The sequence below is a fragment of the Ursus arctos genome, unplaced genomic scaffold (assembly GCF_023065955.2).
Source record: "Ursus arctos isolate Adak ecotype North America unplaced genomic scaffold, UrsArc2.0 scaffold_31, whole genome shotgun sequence".
Classification (NCBI taxonomy): domain Eukaryota; kingdom Metazoa; phylum Chordata; class Mammalia; order Carnivora; family Ursidae; genus Ursus; species Ursus arctos.
Genome location: NW_026622997.1, coordinates 30,816,416 through 30,834,473, shown reverse-complemented (window position 1 = coordinate 30,834,473; position 18,058 = coordinate 30,816,416). Strand labels below are relative to the sequence as shown.

The 18,058-nt window shown below is 47.6% G+C and overlaps 1 protein-coding gene across 1 annotated transcript; it reads right to left on the bottom strand.

Annotated features, from left to right (window-relative positions):
* Window positions 1-5,465: 5,465 nt before the first annotated feature.
* Window positions 5,466-16,594, bottom strand: ARMC12 (armadillo repeat containing 12). Its single transcript, XM_026482738.4, has 6 exons — window positions 15,382-16,594; window positions 14,622-14,767; window positions 14,272-14,406; window positions 7,981-8,154; window positions 7,635-7,706; window positions 5,466-5,834 (listed from the first exon to the last, which is right to left on the bottom strand). Exons 1-6 carry the CDS (start codon window positions 15,623-15,625, stop codon window positions 5,502-5,504), a joined length of 1,104 nt encoding a protein of 367 aa, XP_026338523.1. The 5' UTR covers window positions 15,626-16,594; the 3' UTR covers window positions 5,466-5,501.
* Window positions 16,595-18,058: the final 1,464 nt, after the last annotated feature.

Here is an 18,058-nt window from a genome sequence, read left to right as displayed (position 1 = left end):
GGTGATAATAAAAGGATTTCTATTTCACAAAAGGTAAATCAATCTCTCTCCTCTCTCTTCGTTGTTTCTTCACTCATAAAACCAACTCTGAAGTTCTTATTGCTTTGGGCTCAGGGAGCAGTTAGTGGTAACATGTGAGTTGAGAGAGAAGCAGAGGCTCTGCTTTAAGTCTTAGGACAAAGCCAGGGACTCCAGTCCCATTTGCTTGAGAACACTGTGCTGGGATCCTGCTGGAAGTCATCTTGTGGGGACAGCTGAAGTTCCCTTGTCTTGTAGTTGGCAGTCCGGCTGGCTGTCATCTACCAGCAAGCCAGCCCCTACCATGGTTCCATCTGAGGGAAACTGATTGTTTTCCCTTTTGGTAAAATTCTCTGCTTTCCTTTCTTCTTCTCACTCTATTGTATGTATCTAGGCCACTGAATCTCAAACAACAATACATAAACTATTTTAAGAAATCACACTTCTGTTTCTCTATTATTATTTGTTTGCTTCTTGCTCATTCATTTTGAAATCTCTTACTCATCGGCAGAGAAGCTGCAACAAGTGCCAAAGGTTTCCCACCCTGGAGGGCTCCTCCCTCTCTTTCCTCTCCTCCGCTCTCCTCTTCAGAGATCCAATGCAAGCCCCTCTCTTCTATGAAGCCTTCTCAGAATCAACTGAAAAGATGGAAATTTCCTTGGAGATGTAATTGCCTGAAGGTAAAAGAAGGTAAGGAAACAAGCTAACCATCTGAAAGGAAGCCTGAGGGAAGAGATATGACGGCAAATACCAGTTATGAAATTTCTCTTCTCCTTGAAAGAGAACCTCTGTAGGCAGAGACAGATGCATCTAGCTGCCAAGCACACAGTAGGTGTTCCGTTAGTCCCTGTGGATCAAATGCCACTTGTGGTGCTTCTCAAATATTCACAGATTCTTGGCCACCCTTCCCTTCAAAAGGTAGAGCCTAGGGATACCTGGGTGACTCAGTCAGTTAAGTGTCTGACTCTTGATCTCAGCTCAGGTCTTGTTCTCGGGGTCGTGAGTTCAAGCCCCATGTTGGGCTCCATGTTGGACATGGAGCCCACTTAAGAAAAATAAGATTAAAAAAATTTTTTTTAAGGTAAAAAAAGGGAGAATGTAATTCTCCCTTCCTTAAATGTGGGCTGTATCAGTCAATCACTTCTAACGAATAGAATGTAGTGGAGCGATAATGTACGACTTCTGAAGTTAGGTCAGAAAAATTACGGCAGCTTTTGCCCCAGTTTCTCTTGGATGATTCACTTCTAGGGAAAGTCAGCTGCTATGTCAGGAGGGCTGTCAAGCAGCCCTATGGAGATGTCCACATGTAGAGAAACTGAGGCCTCCCGCCAACAGCCAGCCTCAACTTGCCCATTAAATAAATGAGCCACCTTGAAAGTGGATCCTCCAGCCCCAGTCAAGCCTTTGGATAACGGCAGCCCTGGCCAAAAGTTTGACCACAGCCGTAGCTTGACCGAATCAGCACCCCCGAGCTAAGACGCTTCTGGATTCCTGGGAGAGATAACAAATGCTTGTTGATGTTTTAAATCACTAAGAGGGAGAGAGCTGGAGGGACATTGTGAAAGGAAAAGGTTTTTGCTTCATGATTCTAGTGTGTGTACTTGGCAAGCTCCTGTCGAGCAAGCACCTCCACCAATGCGCAGTGCCCAGAGCGACCAGCGGCACCAGCAGCTACAGCTTCTCCTGGCACCGCCCACCCGGGGCAGTACTGTAAGCAGAGGGCCAACAACCTCCTGCAGCGTTTGCAGCTTCTCTAGCTCCCAGCACCTGCTGTACACTTGGCTGCTCCGGCATCAGGCTCCTGGGGTGCTCACGAGGTCTCGGGCACCAGGCTTCTGCAGTACAGAGAGGCCAGCAGCGCCCAGTGGGCAGGCAGTTTTCTAGCTTTTTCTTTTTTTTAAAGATTTTTTAAATTTATTCATTTCAGAGAGAGAGAGAGCATGAGCAGTGGGAGGGGCAGATGCAGAGGGAGAAGCGAGCTCCCTGCTGGGCAGGGAGCCCAACACAGGGCTTGATCCCAGGACCCTGAGATCATGACCCAAGCCGAAGGCAGACGCCCAACCATCTGAGCCACCCAGGTGCCCAGTATTCTAGCCTTTGATTGGGTACCTCCCTGTGAAGAACTCTCCCTGGCATCTTAGGGGGCAGATTTCTGGTGAGTTCCACTCTCATGACAGTACAACAACTTTTCTGCCATCTGGTGAGCCATAGGCTGTGTTCTCAACAAGGTCTGGATTTCAGCTTTAGTGGGGGTGGGGGCTGTCTCTTCCTTGGGTGCCCTATCCTAAGTCTCAATCCTGGGGCTAGGGGCTGCTCCTACATCTAAAATTCATGTATTCTTTACTCCTTACTAACCAAGTCTTTTGTTACTGTAATCCCCTGTCGTCATAAATAATTATATTAAAATTTCCCTGTTCAAATCACTATGTGGTTTCTCTCTCTCGATTGGACCCAGATTGACACACTAAGTTTGGTCATAGTTTGTTACACAGCAACAAATAACCAAACCACCCCTCCCCATCTCCTTGCCCACTTCCAACTCCCCGTTCATTACCATCAGCCAATTGTTATCATGTGCCTACGCACATTGAAGGCTCTTCCTTCAAGGCTTTTATAAGGAGTCAGTTATGAACTACTACAAAAAGGAGAACAAAGTTTGTAAGATCGAAGATTTAATTTGCTAAATGGAAGGTACAGATATGAAGTGCTGCAGGAAGCAGCAAAGGCTGGTTGAAGAAAGCTCGAGGCTGCAGTAGGACGTAATTCAACTCTGAAGACACTATAGGACACAGCCCAGTGGAAAAGAGAGAAGGGTGTTGTATCCAGGGGGAGCATTGTATCAAAAGCTTAGAGGCGAGACCCCATGTGGTAGGATTAGGTCTGCAGTGGCTACTAGTTCACTCCAGTTTGGCTGGAGAAGAGATTTCATATGGCAGGCTAGTGGCAAACAATATACCCAGATTCTGAAGGGCCTTAAATACAAAGCTAATTCATTTGGTGTTAACATGTTAAAAAGGGGGGGGGGGAAGGAACCACGTTTTTGAGGACAAAACTCAACCTACTTTTGTTGTAAGTACAATTATACTTGTCAGATCATGAGACTTAGCTTTGGGGCTGAGAAGAAGTTCACCATGACAGTAGGAAACCCCTGCATGTTTTTGAGGATGACGCAATGTGGGGCTCTGAGATTAGCCTGGAGTGTGTTGGGCTGGAGAGAATGAAGAAGTAGAAAACAATACCCGAAAGTACTGATGGAGGGGATAGGGTAGCAGCAGTGGAAAATGAAGAACTTGGATAGATGTGGGATGTTCAGAATGGCTGGTTGGATGTGGCAGAAAGAAGTTGAAGGTGTTGCCCAATACTTAGCTGGTGACATGGGAACACGGGGAGCTGGATGAGGGGTGGATAGGATGATGCTGGCTTTTGACAAGTTCCATTGGGGTGACTGCAGTGTATCCAAGAAGCAGGAAGGGCAGCCTCACGCCTGAAATCAGGAGGGAGACAAGGGCTGAGGATTCAGATTGGGTAGTGATGTCCACTCGGGGTGACAAGTCAAACTTTGGGAGATGGCGTTGAAGTCCTGGGTCAGGAATTCAGTGGGGACAAATGTCCTCAAGTAGTCCAGTCCTAAATGGACCCCTAAAAGCCAGAAGCTCTGTCTTTTCCAACTGCCACAGATTCTGGCTTAGAATCCACGGTCCACTCCCAGGGGGCTCAGGTCAAGGAATAGGAAGGCAAAACGCCCAAGACTAGGAGGTTTTAACCGTATTTCCACCCCAGACCAGTCATGCAGCCTTGAGCAAGTACGTTCCCTCTTTGGGTTTGTTTCTTCCTTCAGCAAAATGCCAGGGTTGGCCTTGGACTAGACTGGTTTTTAAATCCTGCCTCTGAAGAACAACAGGCTCCATAGCTGGGCCCACATGTTCTTCCTCCTAAATCAAGTAGTAGCAGATGAAACAGCTCCAATTTTGGGGTTTTCTCCATAAAGTTTTCTTTTTTTTCTTTCTTTTTTTTTTTTTAAGATTTTATGTATTTATTTGACAGAGCTAGTGAGAGAGCACAAGCAGGGGGAGAAAGGGGAACAGTGGAGGGGGAGGGAGAAGCAGGCTCCCCGCCGAGCAGGGAACCCAATGCAGGGCTAGATACCAGGACCCTGAGTTCATGACCTGAGCCGAAGGCAGACGCTTAACCATCTGAGCCACGCAGGCACCCTTCCATAAGGTTTTCTTAAACCATTAGTAACCACTACTGTTTGTTTCCCAGCAAGGGCTCACAGATAACACAATAAATGAACAAGTGGGAAATGCAATGAAAATAGGTGAACTAAGGAACATCTGAGAATAGGTGACCATATTTGGCTTGACAGTATTTTTGTTTCTGGAGACTTCATGGTTATGGTTTTATATTACTTACACAGTCACTCTGGTTTCTAAAGCTAAATTCCAGTGGCATTTCAGGGTGCTTCATCGAGGGTTCTGGGACTCCCCAGTGCCCGTAACCCAAAGAGACTGGAGAGACATCAGACTCAGTGCTCTAAGGACCTTTCCAGTGCTAATCTTTCACTCTCTCAATAGTTGACCTTTGATGAATACCCTCTGCAGGCAGAACACTGTGCCTTACATTCATTAATCCCTATAATCCGCATAGAATCCTCTCAACAGCCTCATGACATAAGTACTATTATTATATTCATTTTACAGGTGAGGGGAGGACTGAAGCTCAAATAGGGGAAATGGCTTGCTCAAGGTCACACAGCTAGTAAGCGACAGAGCTGGCATTTGAACCTGAGAGCCCAATTCCAGAGCTCTCACTCTCCCGGTATGCCTGCAGTTTCTGTCATTAATGCTGTCACCAAATACTTTCCGTTCTTCCTTGGACACATGGTAAGACTCATCTTTCCTACCCCCTTTGGCTGGGGAGATGTGAGCAGAAGTAGTGAGCATCAATTCGGGTGTAACTTCTAAGAGCCAGGATCACAGCCGCATTCCCTTTTCCTTCGTAGGAGTTGTAGATACACAATAAGAGCCACTCTCAGCCTTGGTCCCTGAGAGAAGATGACTTGGAAAAGACACCTGCCACCCCCCAGCTGACCTGCCAGGGGCTATGATAAATAACCTTGTCATTTTTTACCACTAAGATTAGGAGGTTGTTTGTTACAGTGGCACAGCCTAGCCCATCCTGAGGAATCCAAGGCCATACTGTCTCCTGTTGATTATCTTTGGCCTCAGTCCCCAAACATGCCTTCTCTCTGAAACTCCCTTAAAGCATTGGCTCCACATTCAAATTTGGAACGCAGCAAGAGGAGAAGAGAATCTGTTCCCTACACAGGGAAGTGGGGATGTCTTTGGGGAGATGCGCCCATGCTTTGCCATGCTCTGGGTGGGGATAACGCTGGATGAAGTCTACACTCAGCCCCTGGAAGGCCCTAGACAGAAACTGCTTCAAGCTTTTCTCCCATAGTCATTTATTGGCTCTCCTTAATTTTATTCCCCGCTATTAAAGTAGGAATGACTGGGCCGGCAGGAGGAGGGCCGGACTCCCACATCCTGGGAGCACTGCAGGCTGACTATGACCTTGCAGGCCTGGATCTGAACCTCCTCCTCAGGGTGGATGACCAGGGCGAGCAGCCGGTCTGCCAGTCGTGACTCATCCCCAAAAAGAGCTTCATGCAGAGACTGTTCATTGTAATGCCACTTCACGGCCCGGTAGTGGGGTGAATTCCGGCCCTCACTTAGCCGCTCAGCAAACACCAGGACCTCAAACAGCAGACTCCCTGGCTGGGTGGACTGAAACAGGTTCAGGAAGTTGGAGTGCACCTGTGACGGGAGTAGAGAGACAATGGTAAAGAAATCCAAGACAAGTTCTTAAGTTCTTCTTCTTCCATCTTCCTATTGCCTCAACTCCCTAGCACACCTAAATTTCAGATTCAACTGTATAGGAATTTTTTAATTTTCCTCTCATTATCGTTCTCTAACATAATTGTACTGTGCTCATAAAACATGAGAGATACAATCATTTGTTGAGTCACACATTAAAGCTTAGCATGTGGTTGATTTTTATAAGTATTTTGTGTGCTTGAGACGAATATACTCTTACTAACTGTAAAGTGTCCTAAGTGTGCTAATGGCTCAAGCTCATTTATATTATTCACAGCAAATATACCCTTACTGGTTTTAGGTTTTTATGTTAATTGCTGAAAAAAGAAATCTCCCAAATCTTCCATTGTGATGGTAGGTGTGTCAATTTTTCCTTATAATTATTCAGCCATAAGAAAGAAGGAAATCCTGCCATTTGTGACAACATGGAGGACATTATGCTAAGGGAGATAAGCCAAAAAGAGAAAGACAAATACTGCATGGTATCACTTATTGGTGGAACCTAAAAAAATAAAAAAAGGTCATACTCAAAAACAGAGTAGAAAAGTGGTTGCTGGGGCTGGTGGTGTAGAAGAAATAGGGAGACATTGGTACAAGGGTATAAACTTTCAGCCATAAGATGAATAAGGTCTGGGGGCGCCCGGGTGGCTCCATCGGTTGAGCATCCGACTCTTGATTTTGGTTGAGGTCATGATCTCAGCGTCCTGAGATGGAGTCCTGTGTTGGGAGCCACGCTGGCTGTGGAGCCTGCTTGAGATTCTCTCTCTCGCTCTACCCGTCCCCCTGCTGCTTGCTCTCTCTCTCTTAAAAAAAAAAGATGAATAAAGTCTGCAGATCTAACAGAAAACATAGTGACTATAGTTAATAACACTCAATTAGATCACTGAAATTTGTTAAGAGAGTAGAACTTAAATGTTCTCACACACAAAAAGATAAATATGTGGAAGTGATGGATGTATCAATCAACCAGATGGTCAGAATACTTTCACCACATACATATATGTGTGTGTGTGTGTATAAGCACCACTGTGTACACTTTAAATATCTTACAAATTTGTCTCTCCGTTATACCTCGCTAAAATTGAAAAAAAAAAAAGAAAAAATTTCTTGTAAAGCTATCAAATTTTGCCATACAAATTTTGAGGTTATGTTATTAGGTTCATATACGTTTAGAGTTCCTTTATCTGTCTGAACCATTATTTTTTTTTAAGATTTTATTTATTTATTTGACAGAGGTAGAGACAGCCAGCGAGAGAGGGAACACAAGCAGGGGGAGTGGGAGAGGAAGAAGCAGGCTCATAGTGGAGGAGCCTGATGTGGGGCTCGATCCCATAACACCAGGATCACGCCCTGAGCCAAAGGCAGACGCTTAACGACTGCGCCACCCAGGCGCCCCCCGTCTGAACCATTATTATGTAGTGACCCTGTCTATTCCTAATAATGGGTTTTGTTATAAGTAATTTTTCTCTAATATGAAAATACCTACACTTACTTTTGTTTTGTCACCTGGTTTCCTGACTCTCAGTTCAGAAAGCCCCATAAAGGAGAATCCCCCTCTCAACAAAATGAATTCTTATTCTATTGGGAGAATGGAAGAGAGCATAGTTTTCAATATATCTAGTGCAAAGGCAGGAAGAGAAACAATCTTGTTACGGCTAAGTCTGCCTGGGGAATCCATGATTCTTCCTTCCCTAATATCTGAGTTGGTATCCATTAACGTTTCTTTAGTTCCTTTCTCACCTGACAGTTGAGAATATCATACAGAAGGTCGTTCTTCTGTGCTAGGTAGCTCAACAATCGTATGGCTTGCACCTGAATAAAAGAAAGAGTACATTGCATGGTGCACTGGGTGTTATACGCAACTAATCAATCATCGAACTTTACATCAGAAACCAGGGATGTACTGTATGGTGACTAACATAATATAATTTAAAAAACATTAAAATGAATAAAAGAAAGAGTAAAGCATGAGAAGGCAGGTGAATGTGGGCCTGAGCAGGGAAAGCACAAATCTCTACTCCTCCCTCTAGGTGCTGTGCCAGCGCTGGTCAGGAGGGACAGGGCCTGGGCCATGGTCCTTAGGCACCTGTGCCAGGATATAGTCTGACTGCAGGATCTCCATCAAGGCAGGCATCACCCGTCGCAGCTGTGGATGGACATAGTCGGGCAGTGGGAGGCTGTTGAGGAGTCTGAGGCCTGCAACGTGCAGCTCCGAATCCCAGACGGTGGAGATCAGTTCCAGTACCTTGATGGTGTGTTCCTGGCGGGGGGAGAGGGGGTGGGGGGAAAAGGGTCGGCTTTTATGTGGTGATCCCCAACACTATCCCAGACTTTGCCCTCTTTGTTCACTCTTCCCTGCCCTTACCCATGATAACTGACCCCAAACCCAGTAGACAACTCCCTCTAACTTACACTCTCAACATTACTTGACCTAGTTGGCCACACCTACCTCCTTTCTGCACCTGGCTTCTCTTCCACAGACTTCTTTCCTGGTTCTTCTGCCCAACCTCTTCTTATCTTCCTCACTCCCTTAGTGATAGCGTCCAGACTCAGTGTTAAATACTGTTGATGCTGATGCCTTTCAAATTCCTGTCTCTAGCCCAGACCTCTCCCTGAACTCCAGACTCATATATTCCAGTGCCAATTCCACTTCTTCCCAGAATGCTTTTTTTCTTTTTTTTTTTTTAAAGATTTTATATTTGTGTAATCTCTACACCCAATGTGGGGCTCAAACACACAACTCCGAGATCGAGAGTTGCATGTTCCACTGACTGAGCCAGCCAGGCGCCCCTTCTCAGAATGCCCACTAGACCTCTCCGAGTTAACACATCCCCAGCCCTCAAATCTGTTTCTCCCACCACCTTCCCTGTCTCTGCTTTTGGTCATACCTCCCTTGCAGCTACTCAGGTCAAAAATCTGTGGTCCTCTTTAACGACTTTGTTTTTCCTCACACTGCTGTTCTAGTCCTTCGGAAAATCCTGTCAGCTCTACCTTCAAAATCTATTAACAGTCAAGCTGCTTCTACCACCCTGTTCCAAGCCACCGTCAGTTCTCACCTGGACTTCAGCAATAGCCACCTGTTTCCCTGCTTCCATCCTCCCCCCTGCATCTATTTTCAGAACAGCAGACATGTAAGACACGTCACTCTTTTGCTCAAGTCCCTAGTTCGTTCAGGGTAAGAGCTAAAGTCCTTACAGTGGCTTACGAGGTCCAATCTGCTCTGCCCCTCTCGACTCACAAATTCTTTGACCTCATCTCCTATTCTCTTCTTTGCTCCCACGGTGGCCATCACAATGGTCTCTTAGTCATTCTTTGAGCATGCCAAGTACACACTTCTCCTGTTTTTGCACAGGCTGTTTTCTCTTAGAATGCTCTCCCTCCAAATCATCACAGCTCACTCTCTTACCTCCTTCAAGACTTTGTTTTAATGTCACCTTCCCAGTAATGTCTTCCCCGACCACCTCTTTAAGACGGCAACCACTCCCCACCCAGCCAGCCTTACCCTCCATCTTTATTTCATTCTTCTCCACAGCACTGGCACAGGCAACACACTTTTTATTTTGGAACTTTTTATTTTCAAATAATTATAAATTCTCAGGAAGTTGCAAAAATAGCCCAGGGACATCCTGTGGGCTCTTCACCCAGATTCCCTCAATGGTTACACCTTATGCAGGTACATAAAATATCAACGCTAGGAAATTCGTATTGGTACAAGGCGTGTGTACAGTCTTTGCCATTTTGTCATGTATGTAGATTCCTGTGACCACCACTATCAACAGATGCTTCCATCAGTTGTCCCATCACGACGGAGATCTCCCTCACGGGACTCCAATATAGTTACATTTCCCCCTCCCCACCAAAACCAGCCCTAAACATTGGTAACCATTCGTCTGTTTTCCACCTCTATAATTTTGTCACTTTGAGAATGTTACAGAGTCCTACTTTGTAACCTTCTGAGATCGGTTTTTCACTCAGTAGAACGTCCTTGAGATCCAAGTTGTTGTATCAATAGTTCATTCCCCTTTATTTCTGAGGAGTGTCCCATGGTAGGGATTAGCACAGTTTAACCATTTATCTATCTAGAGACATTTTGGTTGTTTCTGGTTTTTGACTATTACAAGCGAAGTGGCTACAAATAATTGCGAACCGGCTTTTGTTCAGAGATGTTTTCATTTCTCTAGGATAAATGCCTCAGAGTGCAACTGCTGAGTGTATGGTAAATGTACCGTGCGTTTTTTTTGTTTTTAAGTAGACTCCATTTGTTGGACCCCAACACAGGGGCCTGAATTTATGACCCTGAGATCAAGACCAGAGCTGAGATCAAGAGTCAGATGCCCGGGGCGCCTGGGTGGCACAGCGGTTAAGTGTCTGCCTTCGGCTCAGGGCGTGATCCCAGCGTTCTGGGATCGAGCCCCACATCAGGCTCCTCCGCTATGAGCCTGCTTCTCCCTCTCCCACTCCCCCTGCTTGTGTTCCCTCTCTCGCTGGCTGTCTCTATCTCTGTCAAATAAATAAATAAAATCGTAAAAAAAAAAAAAAGAGTCAGATGCTCAACTGACTGAGCCACCCAGGCTACCCAATAGTTCATCTTTTAAACAAACTGCCAAACTATTTCCCGGAGTGGGTGCTGTACCATTTTACATTCCCACCAGCAGCGTACAAGAGAGCCCATTTCTATCTTCACCGGCATTTGGTGTTGGCACAAATTTTGAGTTTGGACCATTTAATAGGAGTCTAGTGCAATCTCATTGTGGTGATAATTTGCATTTCCCTAATGTCTACTGATGTTAAACATCTTTTCATCGGTTTATTTGCAACTTGTAGATCTTCCTCAGTGCAGTATCTCCATGTCTTTTGCCCATTTTCTAATTGGATTTTTTTAAATATTGAGTTTTGAGATTTCTTTATATGATCCAAATAGGAGTCCTTTGTCAGATATGTGCTTTGCAAATATTTCCTCCCTGTCTGCAGCTTGTCTTTTCATCCTCTTAAGAGGGTCCTCCACGAGGCATTTTAGTTTTGATGAGCAATGTATCCATTTTTTCTCTTATAGATCATGCTTTTGGTGTTATTTCTAAGAATTCTCCATCAAGCACCAAGTCCCAAAGATTTTCTCTTTCGAAACTGTACCACCACCCACACACCAGCTTCCTTACGGCCCGACTTTGTTTTTCTCCCTTGCACTTGTTACGTGAAACATACTATATAGTTCACTAATTTGTGCATTGTCTGCCTTGCCCTGTTAGAATGTAAGTTTCCCTTGGGAAAGGGATCTTTCCCGCTCCCTGTTGCATCCCCAGTATCTAAACACAAAGTAAGTGTGAAAGATACATCTGTTGAATGAACAAAGGGATCTTGGCTTCTGAGATGCAAGATGCTTGGACTGAGAGATTACCAAAGACGGATAACCCCCCAAGCTGTATTTCTGTGAGCCGTGTAAGAAGGCTAGAACCCCGGAGTGAGGATCACAGCATTCCCATTAGTACCAGTTTCTGCCTGCCCCAACGCCTTGCTATCCGCTAAGACCTGAAGGACAGGTAAGAGTTAGTCTGGAGTGGCGTTTCAGGCAGAGGGAACAGCAGGTGCAAGGGCCAGGGAGTGGGAGAGCATGAAACATACAATGCGAATGGCTAGGCCTGGGGCAAGGAGGTGGAGGACTCTCCTCTTTATGCTGAGAGCCCCGAGGAATACCAAGCAAGGGGTTGATGGGATCAGATCCCTCTGGACAGAGTGGTCTGACTTAGGGAATGGGGGCAAGGTCCATTTTGGACATGCTGGGTTAGACGGCCCCTAGGAGGTCTAAGTGGAGCCGCTAGCCCTGGGTCTGGGGTCTGGGGTCTGGGGCGGGGGGGGGGGGGGGTTCCCAGGCTATGGACAGCGATGCAGGAAAGCACATCTAGATGAAAACTGAGGCCAGGAGTGGCTGCTTTTACCCAGAGAGAGAACAGGGATTGGGTTCTCAGGATAACCTGGCAGAACTGTTACCCAGGCCCGCGGCATCAGAATCTCCTGAGAGGCTTGTGAAAAACCTAGCTCCCCTGCTGAACTAGACTCTCTAGGTGTGGGGCCCTGAAATCTTCATTTTTAACCAGCTCTGCAGGCAATTCTGATATGCTTGAGAATTACAGACTGAGGGAAACTTAGAGGGCTAAGGGATACAGTAGAGATGACCAGCAAGTGGAGACCTAGAGACCTTTTTATTCCCCCCAAAATTGTTTTTTCTTTTTCTTCCTTCCTTTCTTTTTCTTTCTTTTCTTTCTTTCTTTCCTTTTTTCTTTTCTTTCTTTTTTTCTCTTTCTCTCTCTCTTTCTTTTGATTTTTAAATAAGCTTCACGCTTAACATGGGGCTTGAACTCATGACCGTGAGATCCAGAGTTGCATACTCGGACTGAGCCAGCCAGGTGCCCCTCCCCAAAAAAGTTTGATGCAAAAAATTGAAAAGTGTGAAAATACTAACTTTTGGGGAGGAAATATAATGCAATGGGAACACTCACGCAGAGCTAGCTGGTAGAGGGTATAAATTGATACAACCCTTCTTGAAAAATTGGGCATACCTTTTCACCCAGCCATCCCACTCCTGCATAAGGATCCTAGAGAAAGTCTCCTATATCCTCAAGGGAGAGGTGCACAAGAACACTCATGGCACAATGTGGAAACAATTTCAGTGCCTACCTATGGGCAAATGGATGGATAAAACTGCAGGATATTCATGAACTGGGATACTATGCAGCAGTGACAAGGAAACAGCTCTCCACACCAATAAAGGTGAATCTTTCGATGGTGGGGAGGGGGGGAAGGCAAACCACAGAATACAAACTGCATCCTTCCAGGTATATGGAGCTTAAAAACATCCCAAACTACATTTGGCCTACTCATTTATTATCTGGCTTGCCTTGCTAGAATATGATACCTGAATATATGACAGAACTAAGGCGAATATCCAGGAAATGATGCACAAAATGCAGGGATACTTGCCTCTGTTTGGGGGAGAGTCTGGGATTGGGGAGGGGCATCCAGAACATCTAACCTGTTGGTCACGTTCTATTTCTCAGCCGTGCGCTTTGTTTTATAGTTCTTTCTATTGTACACGTATAAAATGCTTGTAAGTTTTCAATATGTTACTCATGTTAAATTCAGGGGAGGCCATTTGCTAGAGAGAAATTTGGAAGTCAAGGAAGGAATAGGGGTTCTTTTTTGGGGGGGTTGTTTTTTAAGATTGGAAGGATTAGAGCACGTTGAATATGATGGGAAGGAGTGGGGGGGAAGGCCATATCAGACAAAGAGGCTAATTAAGGAGAGAGGCCATTAAAGAAGGGGATGGGATCCAGGACAGAGACTAACGTTGACCCTAGACGGGAAGAAAGCCATTTTTTCACAGCATCAGCAGGAAAGGATGCGTGTGGAAACAGGTAAGCCTGGGAACATTTCGCGGCTTATAGTTTCTCTACATGGTGGTAGTGAAGGCATCAGTGGCCCAGCCACCAGTATCAGACCAACACAGCATGGGGGGCGGGGCGTATCTGATCCTTGTCCCTGGTTCTAGGCACAGAGCTACTAAAATCCTTGCACTTGTAGGGCGCCGGGGTGGCACAGTTGGTTGGGCATCCGACTCTTGGCTTCAGCTCAGGTCGCAATCTCAGAATCCTGAGCACAGGACAGAGTCTGCTTGAGATTCTCTGCCTCTCCTTCCCACTGCCCCTCCCTTCTATTCTTGAAAATAAATAAAATCTTACAAAAAATTGCAATTGCCTGATAGAAGGGCCTTTTGTTATTCATAATAAGCTCCTCTCCCTTACCCCAGAGCTTATGCTGATTAGGGGACTCTTGGTGGATGGTAGACAAGCTTCCATATGGGGGCGCTAGTGGCCAGAAGGGCCAAGCCATGATTAGGGGGTTGAAGAAGGAAGAGAGGGGTTAGGGATTGAGTTCACTCACCAATGGCCAATGATTAATCAATCATGCCTACATAACGAAACCTCCATAAATGCCCCTAAACGCCAGGGCTCAGAGAAATCCGGGTTGGTGAACACATCAAGGTGCTAACCGGGCGACTTGCCTAGAGAAGGCCCAGAAGCTCTGCACCCTTTCCCCCCATACTTTGCCCATTGGTGTCGTAGAATTAGTTGGTATCAGAAAGAATTCGGTGCTTCTGCTGTTGGGGCCTCAGAGATACCCCAGTTCAGTTTTGGCCTGAGATTCAAAGATTTATGACCCTTGAGGAGGGTCTCACTTAATTACAAGGAAAAGTATATTTCTGGATTACAGACTCAGACCCACACAGCTTCTGGAACATGACCATTTATCCTATGCCCATTAAAGAATCCATGGGCTATGGACATCCTGTGTGCTCTACCCCACCACTTGCCTCTGGGCTCACCTGGATTTTAAGCCTGAATTTTCTGATGCCCGAGAAAGCTTTAAGTGTGTTCAGAGCTTGGATTTTGACACTGTTGTCCTTGTCATCCAGCATGGAGCCCACCAAGTTGATGTCATCAGCAGTACAAGAGGAGGCCTGGGGTGGGCCAGGAGAGACAGAAGAGGCAGGAGAAGCGGGTGTCCTGGGCCCACCGCCCCCCGTGTCACCAAGACCCCTCAGCACAAGCCCTCCCGCCCTCCGCCAGAGAGACAGGTCCCAGGACAGAGTCTGGCCAGCCAAGGCGGGTAGGGATCGCTGTGGCCCCCAGGGGCCGGGCTGGCTGGGAGGGGCCTCCGCTGTCCTGCGCTCACCTCGGCCTCCAGCAAGTACACACAGCGCGTGATGCTGTGCAGGATCATGCTCTTGGCGTACTCATCCTGCTTGGACTCGAGAGAGTTGAGGAGCCTCCGGAGCTCACCTGAGTCCCGCCCGTGCCGCTCGCGCTCCACTGCCAGGCCTAGACAGCCACCCCAGCCCAGTTCAGGCTGTGGACTCCGACGTGATCAAAGAACGGGGTTGGGAAGTGGGGGAGAGGGACCTGGGGACAAGGCTGTCTTGCCTTTTCTGCAGAGACCTGCTTGCTCCCGCGGGACCACCAGGTGCAGCTGAGCCGTGTGCACGGCAGGAGGGGCGCTACGGCTAATGGCGTAGCATTCAGGTCCTAAGTGTCCTAGGTTCGTATATTTACTGTGACAATTTTCTGGCCCACAGCACTCGTGTGTGCTATTTCGTCATTATCAGTACATGGCAGTGCTATCCCAACAGATGGCAACGAAAAGTCTTGCAGAAGGGTGCCTTTTCTACTTTGCACAAAGTTGCCATGTGGACTAGCGGAGGCTCTGGCGCGCAGGTGGCCCAGTTTTCCCTTAGGGAGAACTGCTAATGCCAAGGCTCCAAGCAGGGGTATCCTGGGAGCTAGAGTGAAGGCAGAGTCTGGAGAGCTGCTGGATGAGTCCTGAGGATCCCCCTGAGGGCCATCTACTCCCTGGGGACTCTAAGCTAGCATCTCTACAGTGGGCTTGAGGCAGATGGAGAAGAGAAAGGAAGGACAGAGGAACTTGAAGGAGTCACCTTTGGGCCCTCCCACACTGGAGGCCTCGGGAGCAGGTGCCTCCTGGGGCAGAGCCCTCTCCCCAGGGCCCGTACACTCACGGGCGATGCAGATGGGTGAGGCCGTGCAGAGGGGCGGCTGGCATTTGATGCCAGCCCTGATGGCCTTGTACAGCAGGTAGATGAACCCAGCCCCTGTGGCCAAGCCCACTACACCTTTGCGGATGTCCATTTGCCCCAGGTACTGGGGGATGCTCATACCCATGTCGTCGGTGTGGCCTTGCGCCCGGGTGGGAGCTAGGCCCAAGGCACCTGGCAAGGGCCTTCTGGAACCAGAACTCTGGCAGGGCCAGGAACCAGGATACGGAATCAGAACCTGGGCAACAAAGGAAACTGGGGAGACGGGATGGAGGGCGGTGATCAGGAAACGGGGCAGCCAGGAGCGCTTGGAACAGGAGAAGGTTTGGCTCCAGAGGCTGTCAGAAAAGAAGCTTAAGACTCTAGGAGAATGAAAAGTCTTGCGGGGGAGGGCAGGAAGGTCCTTCACATCCTCTTTTCTTTAGGGGAGCCAGGTTCGTTGGGCCTCAGCAGGCAGCCCTAGAGGCTGCTTTCCTCCATTAGAGGGCAGCAGAGGCCCAATTTCTGGGTTGGTTCCTTCAGAAGTTTCTGGGAGGGGTGTTTGGGATGTGCCCCTTGGCAACACCATTCTCTCACTCCTTGGCCTCCCATCTTTGATTTCTTCGCCATAGATTCACTGCTGGGCCTCGGGGTGTTTCTGCAGGCAGGGCCCCCCTTCCACCAAGGGGAGCACTTTTATAAAGTTTTGCAGTCCTCAGGCAAAACCATCATCTTCCAGCAACTGTAGTTCCCCTGTAGTGGGTAGTAAACTACCTATCGGGCCAGAAGCTCTTAAGGGGAGCTCTCTCTGCATCTCCAACATCCAGTAGAGTCTTGCACGTAGTAGGTGCTCAAATCATGACTTCTGTCATCCTTTGAGGACTTGAGGGCAGAACCATGACAGAGAATCTGGGTACAGGGGCTCCAGGCCCATTTAACCAGTGTGACCCTGGAGAAGGAAGGGACTGCCCCTGCCTGGGTCACAGTCTGTGACTGTCTGCCACCTGGGCGGATCCACCGTTACCATTCTGTAACTCCAGGATTACAATTTGGGTAGGTGAATGCCTTTACATGATGGCGGCCTAAATCTGGGAGTACCGCAGTCCAGTGCCCGGCACCCCGCCCTACCCACCCCTACAGGATGAGATGAGGCTTGAGGCGTCCTGTGGAGTCAGAAAATGCCACCATCCCAGAAACATGAGAGTCCAGCTTTGGAGGACTTGGTCTCCTCTAATAGGTTGGGGCGGGTGAGAGCAGACCCTTCTCTCTTTCTCCCCTTCCCCGCTTGTCCCCATACCCTGTGGCCTTGCCTCCTTGTACAGAACAGAGAGGTGAGAGGTCCTGAGACAGGCTCAGGCCCAGAGCCAGCACGAAGTATCATTGTATCAGAATAGGGCTTCACCTGCTTGGCTTTGAGCCCCCGTTGGAAAGTTCTAGGTCCTGGGCTACACCTGGGCTTGAAGGAGGCGGGGAAATAGGGAAATAGCATCCTCGAGGCTGCTACAGCCAGCCAGGCCTGACTGCTCAGAGCCTTCACCTATCACACCCCAGGCTGTAGGCAACACTCCCAGGCGGCTGTTCTTTTCCTTTCCTCTCTACTGTCCTCGGCCCTCTCAAGGTCATTCGTAGCACGCTACCCCGCCCCAAGGTGGGGGACTACATGGATTCTGTGATGAGAGGCCTCAGGAAGTCTGTTGCTGCCATGGAACCACCTGTCATGCCCCGTGAACTGCAGGCAGGAAATGGCTGCCTGATGGGACTGCTTTAGGTTCCAAAGCTACTCTAGTGGATCTGAGGTAAGATCTTTCAGAACAAGGTTCCTGCCCTTCTCTGAGGTAGGACCCAGAACTGCCGGCCTCTCCAGTCCGTGGACTTGATTCTGCAACCCTCATTTCCTAAGCAAATGCAGTGCTCACCTATTCTTTTAAGACTTCCAAAGGAACAGTTCCTTCTTGGCTTTAACCCTCCCGCTACACCTAAATCCTACTTCTTTTGGTTCTGCTCTCAAATGACACAGAGGGATGAAGAGGCAGAGGCCATCCCCAGAGGGACATTTCATTAGTCCACAGCACAATGAAAAAAAAAACACAGAGGGAAGTCCATTTGTTGGTGTAAAGCCAATGACTGTCCCTTCTTGGGAGTGACTGCTTTTGATTTAGATGAGGTCTGTCTTATTTTGAGAATTAAAATGTACTTGCTTTTATGAAACGATGGTGCTAATGGATAGTGATTGTGTTCTGAATGTTCTTAGGGTGCATAAATTAAAGCTGCAACTTTGTAGGAACGTGGCTTTCGTTTTCTTGCTTTGTTTCTTCTGTCAAATCCAAAGATCTGGAATCACTGACTAGAGAGAAGTCTGAGATTCCATATACACACAGTCAGCCGCCAAGTTTCTTACCTGTCCTCACCAAGGCAAAAAGACCTGGGCTCCCAAGTACACACTTTTCTGTCACCTGTACTGGCTTTCTACTTTCAAAGAACCCATCATGGTAGGTGCAGTTTAGTTCAGTGAAGGAGAGAGTGGGCTCTGGCCAGGGTTCAAAACCAGTTCAGCCACTTAGCTTTGTCCTCTCTTTGTACC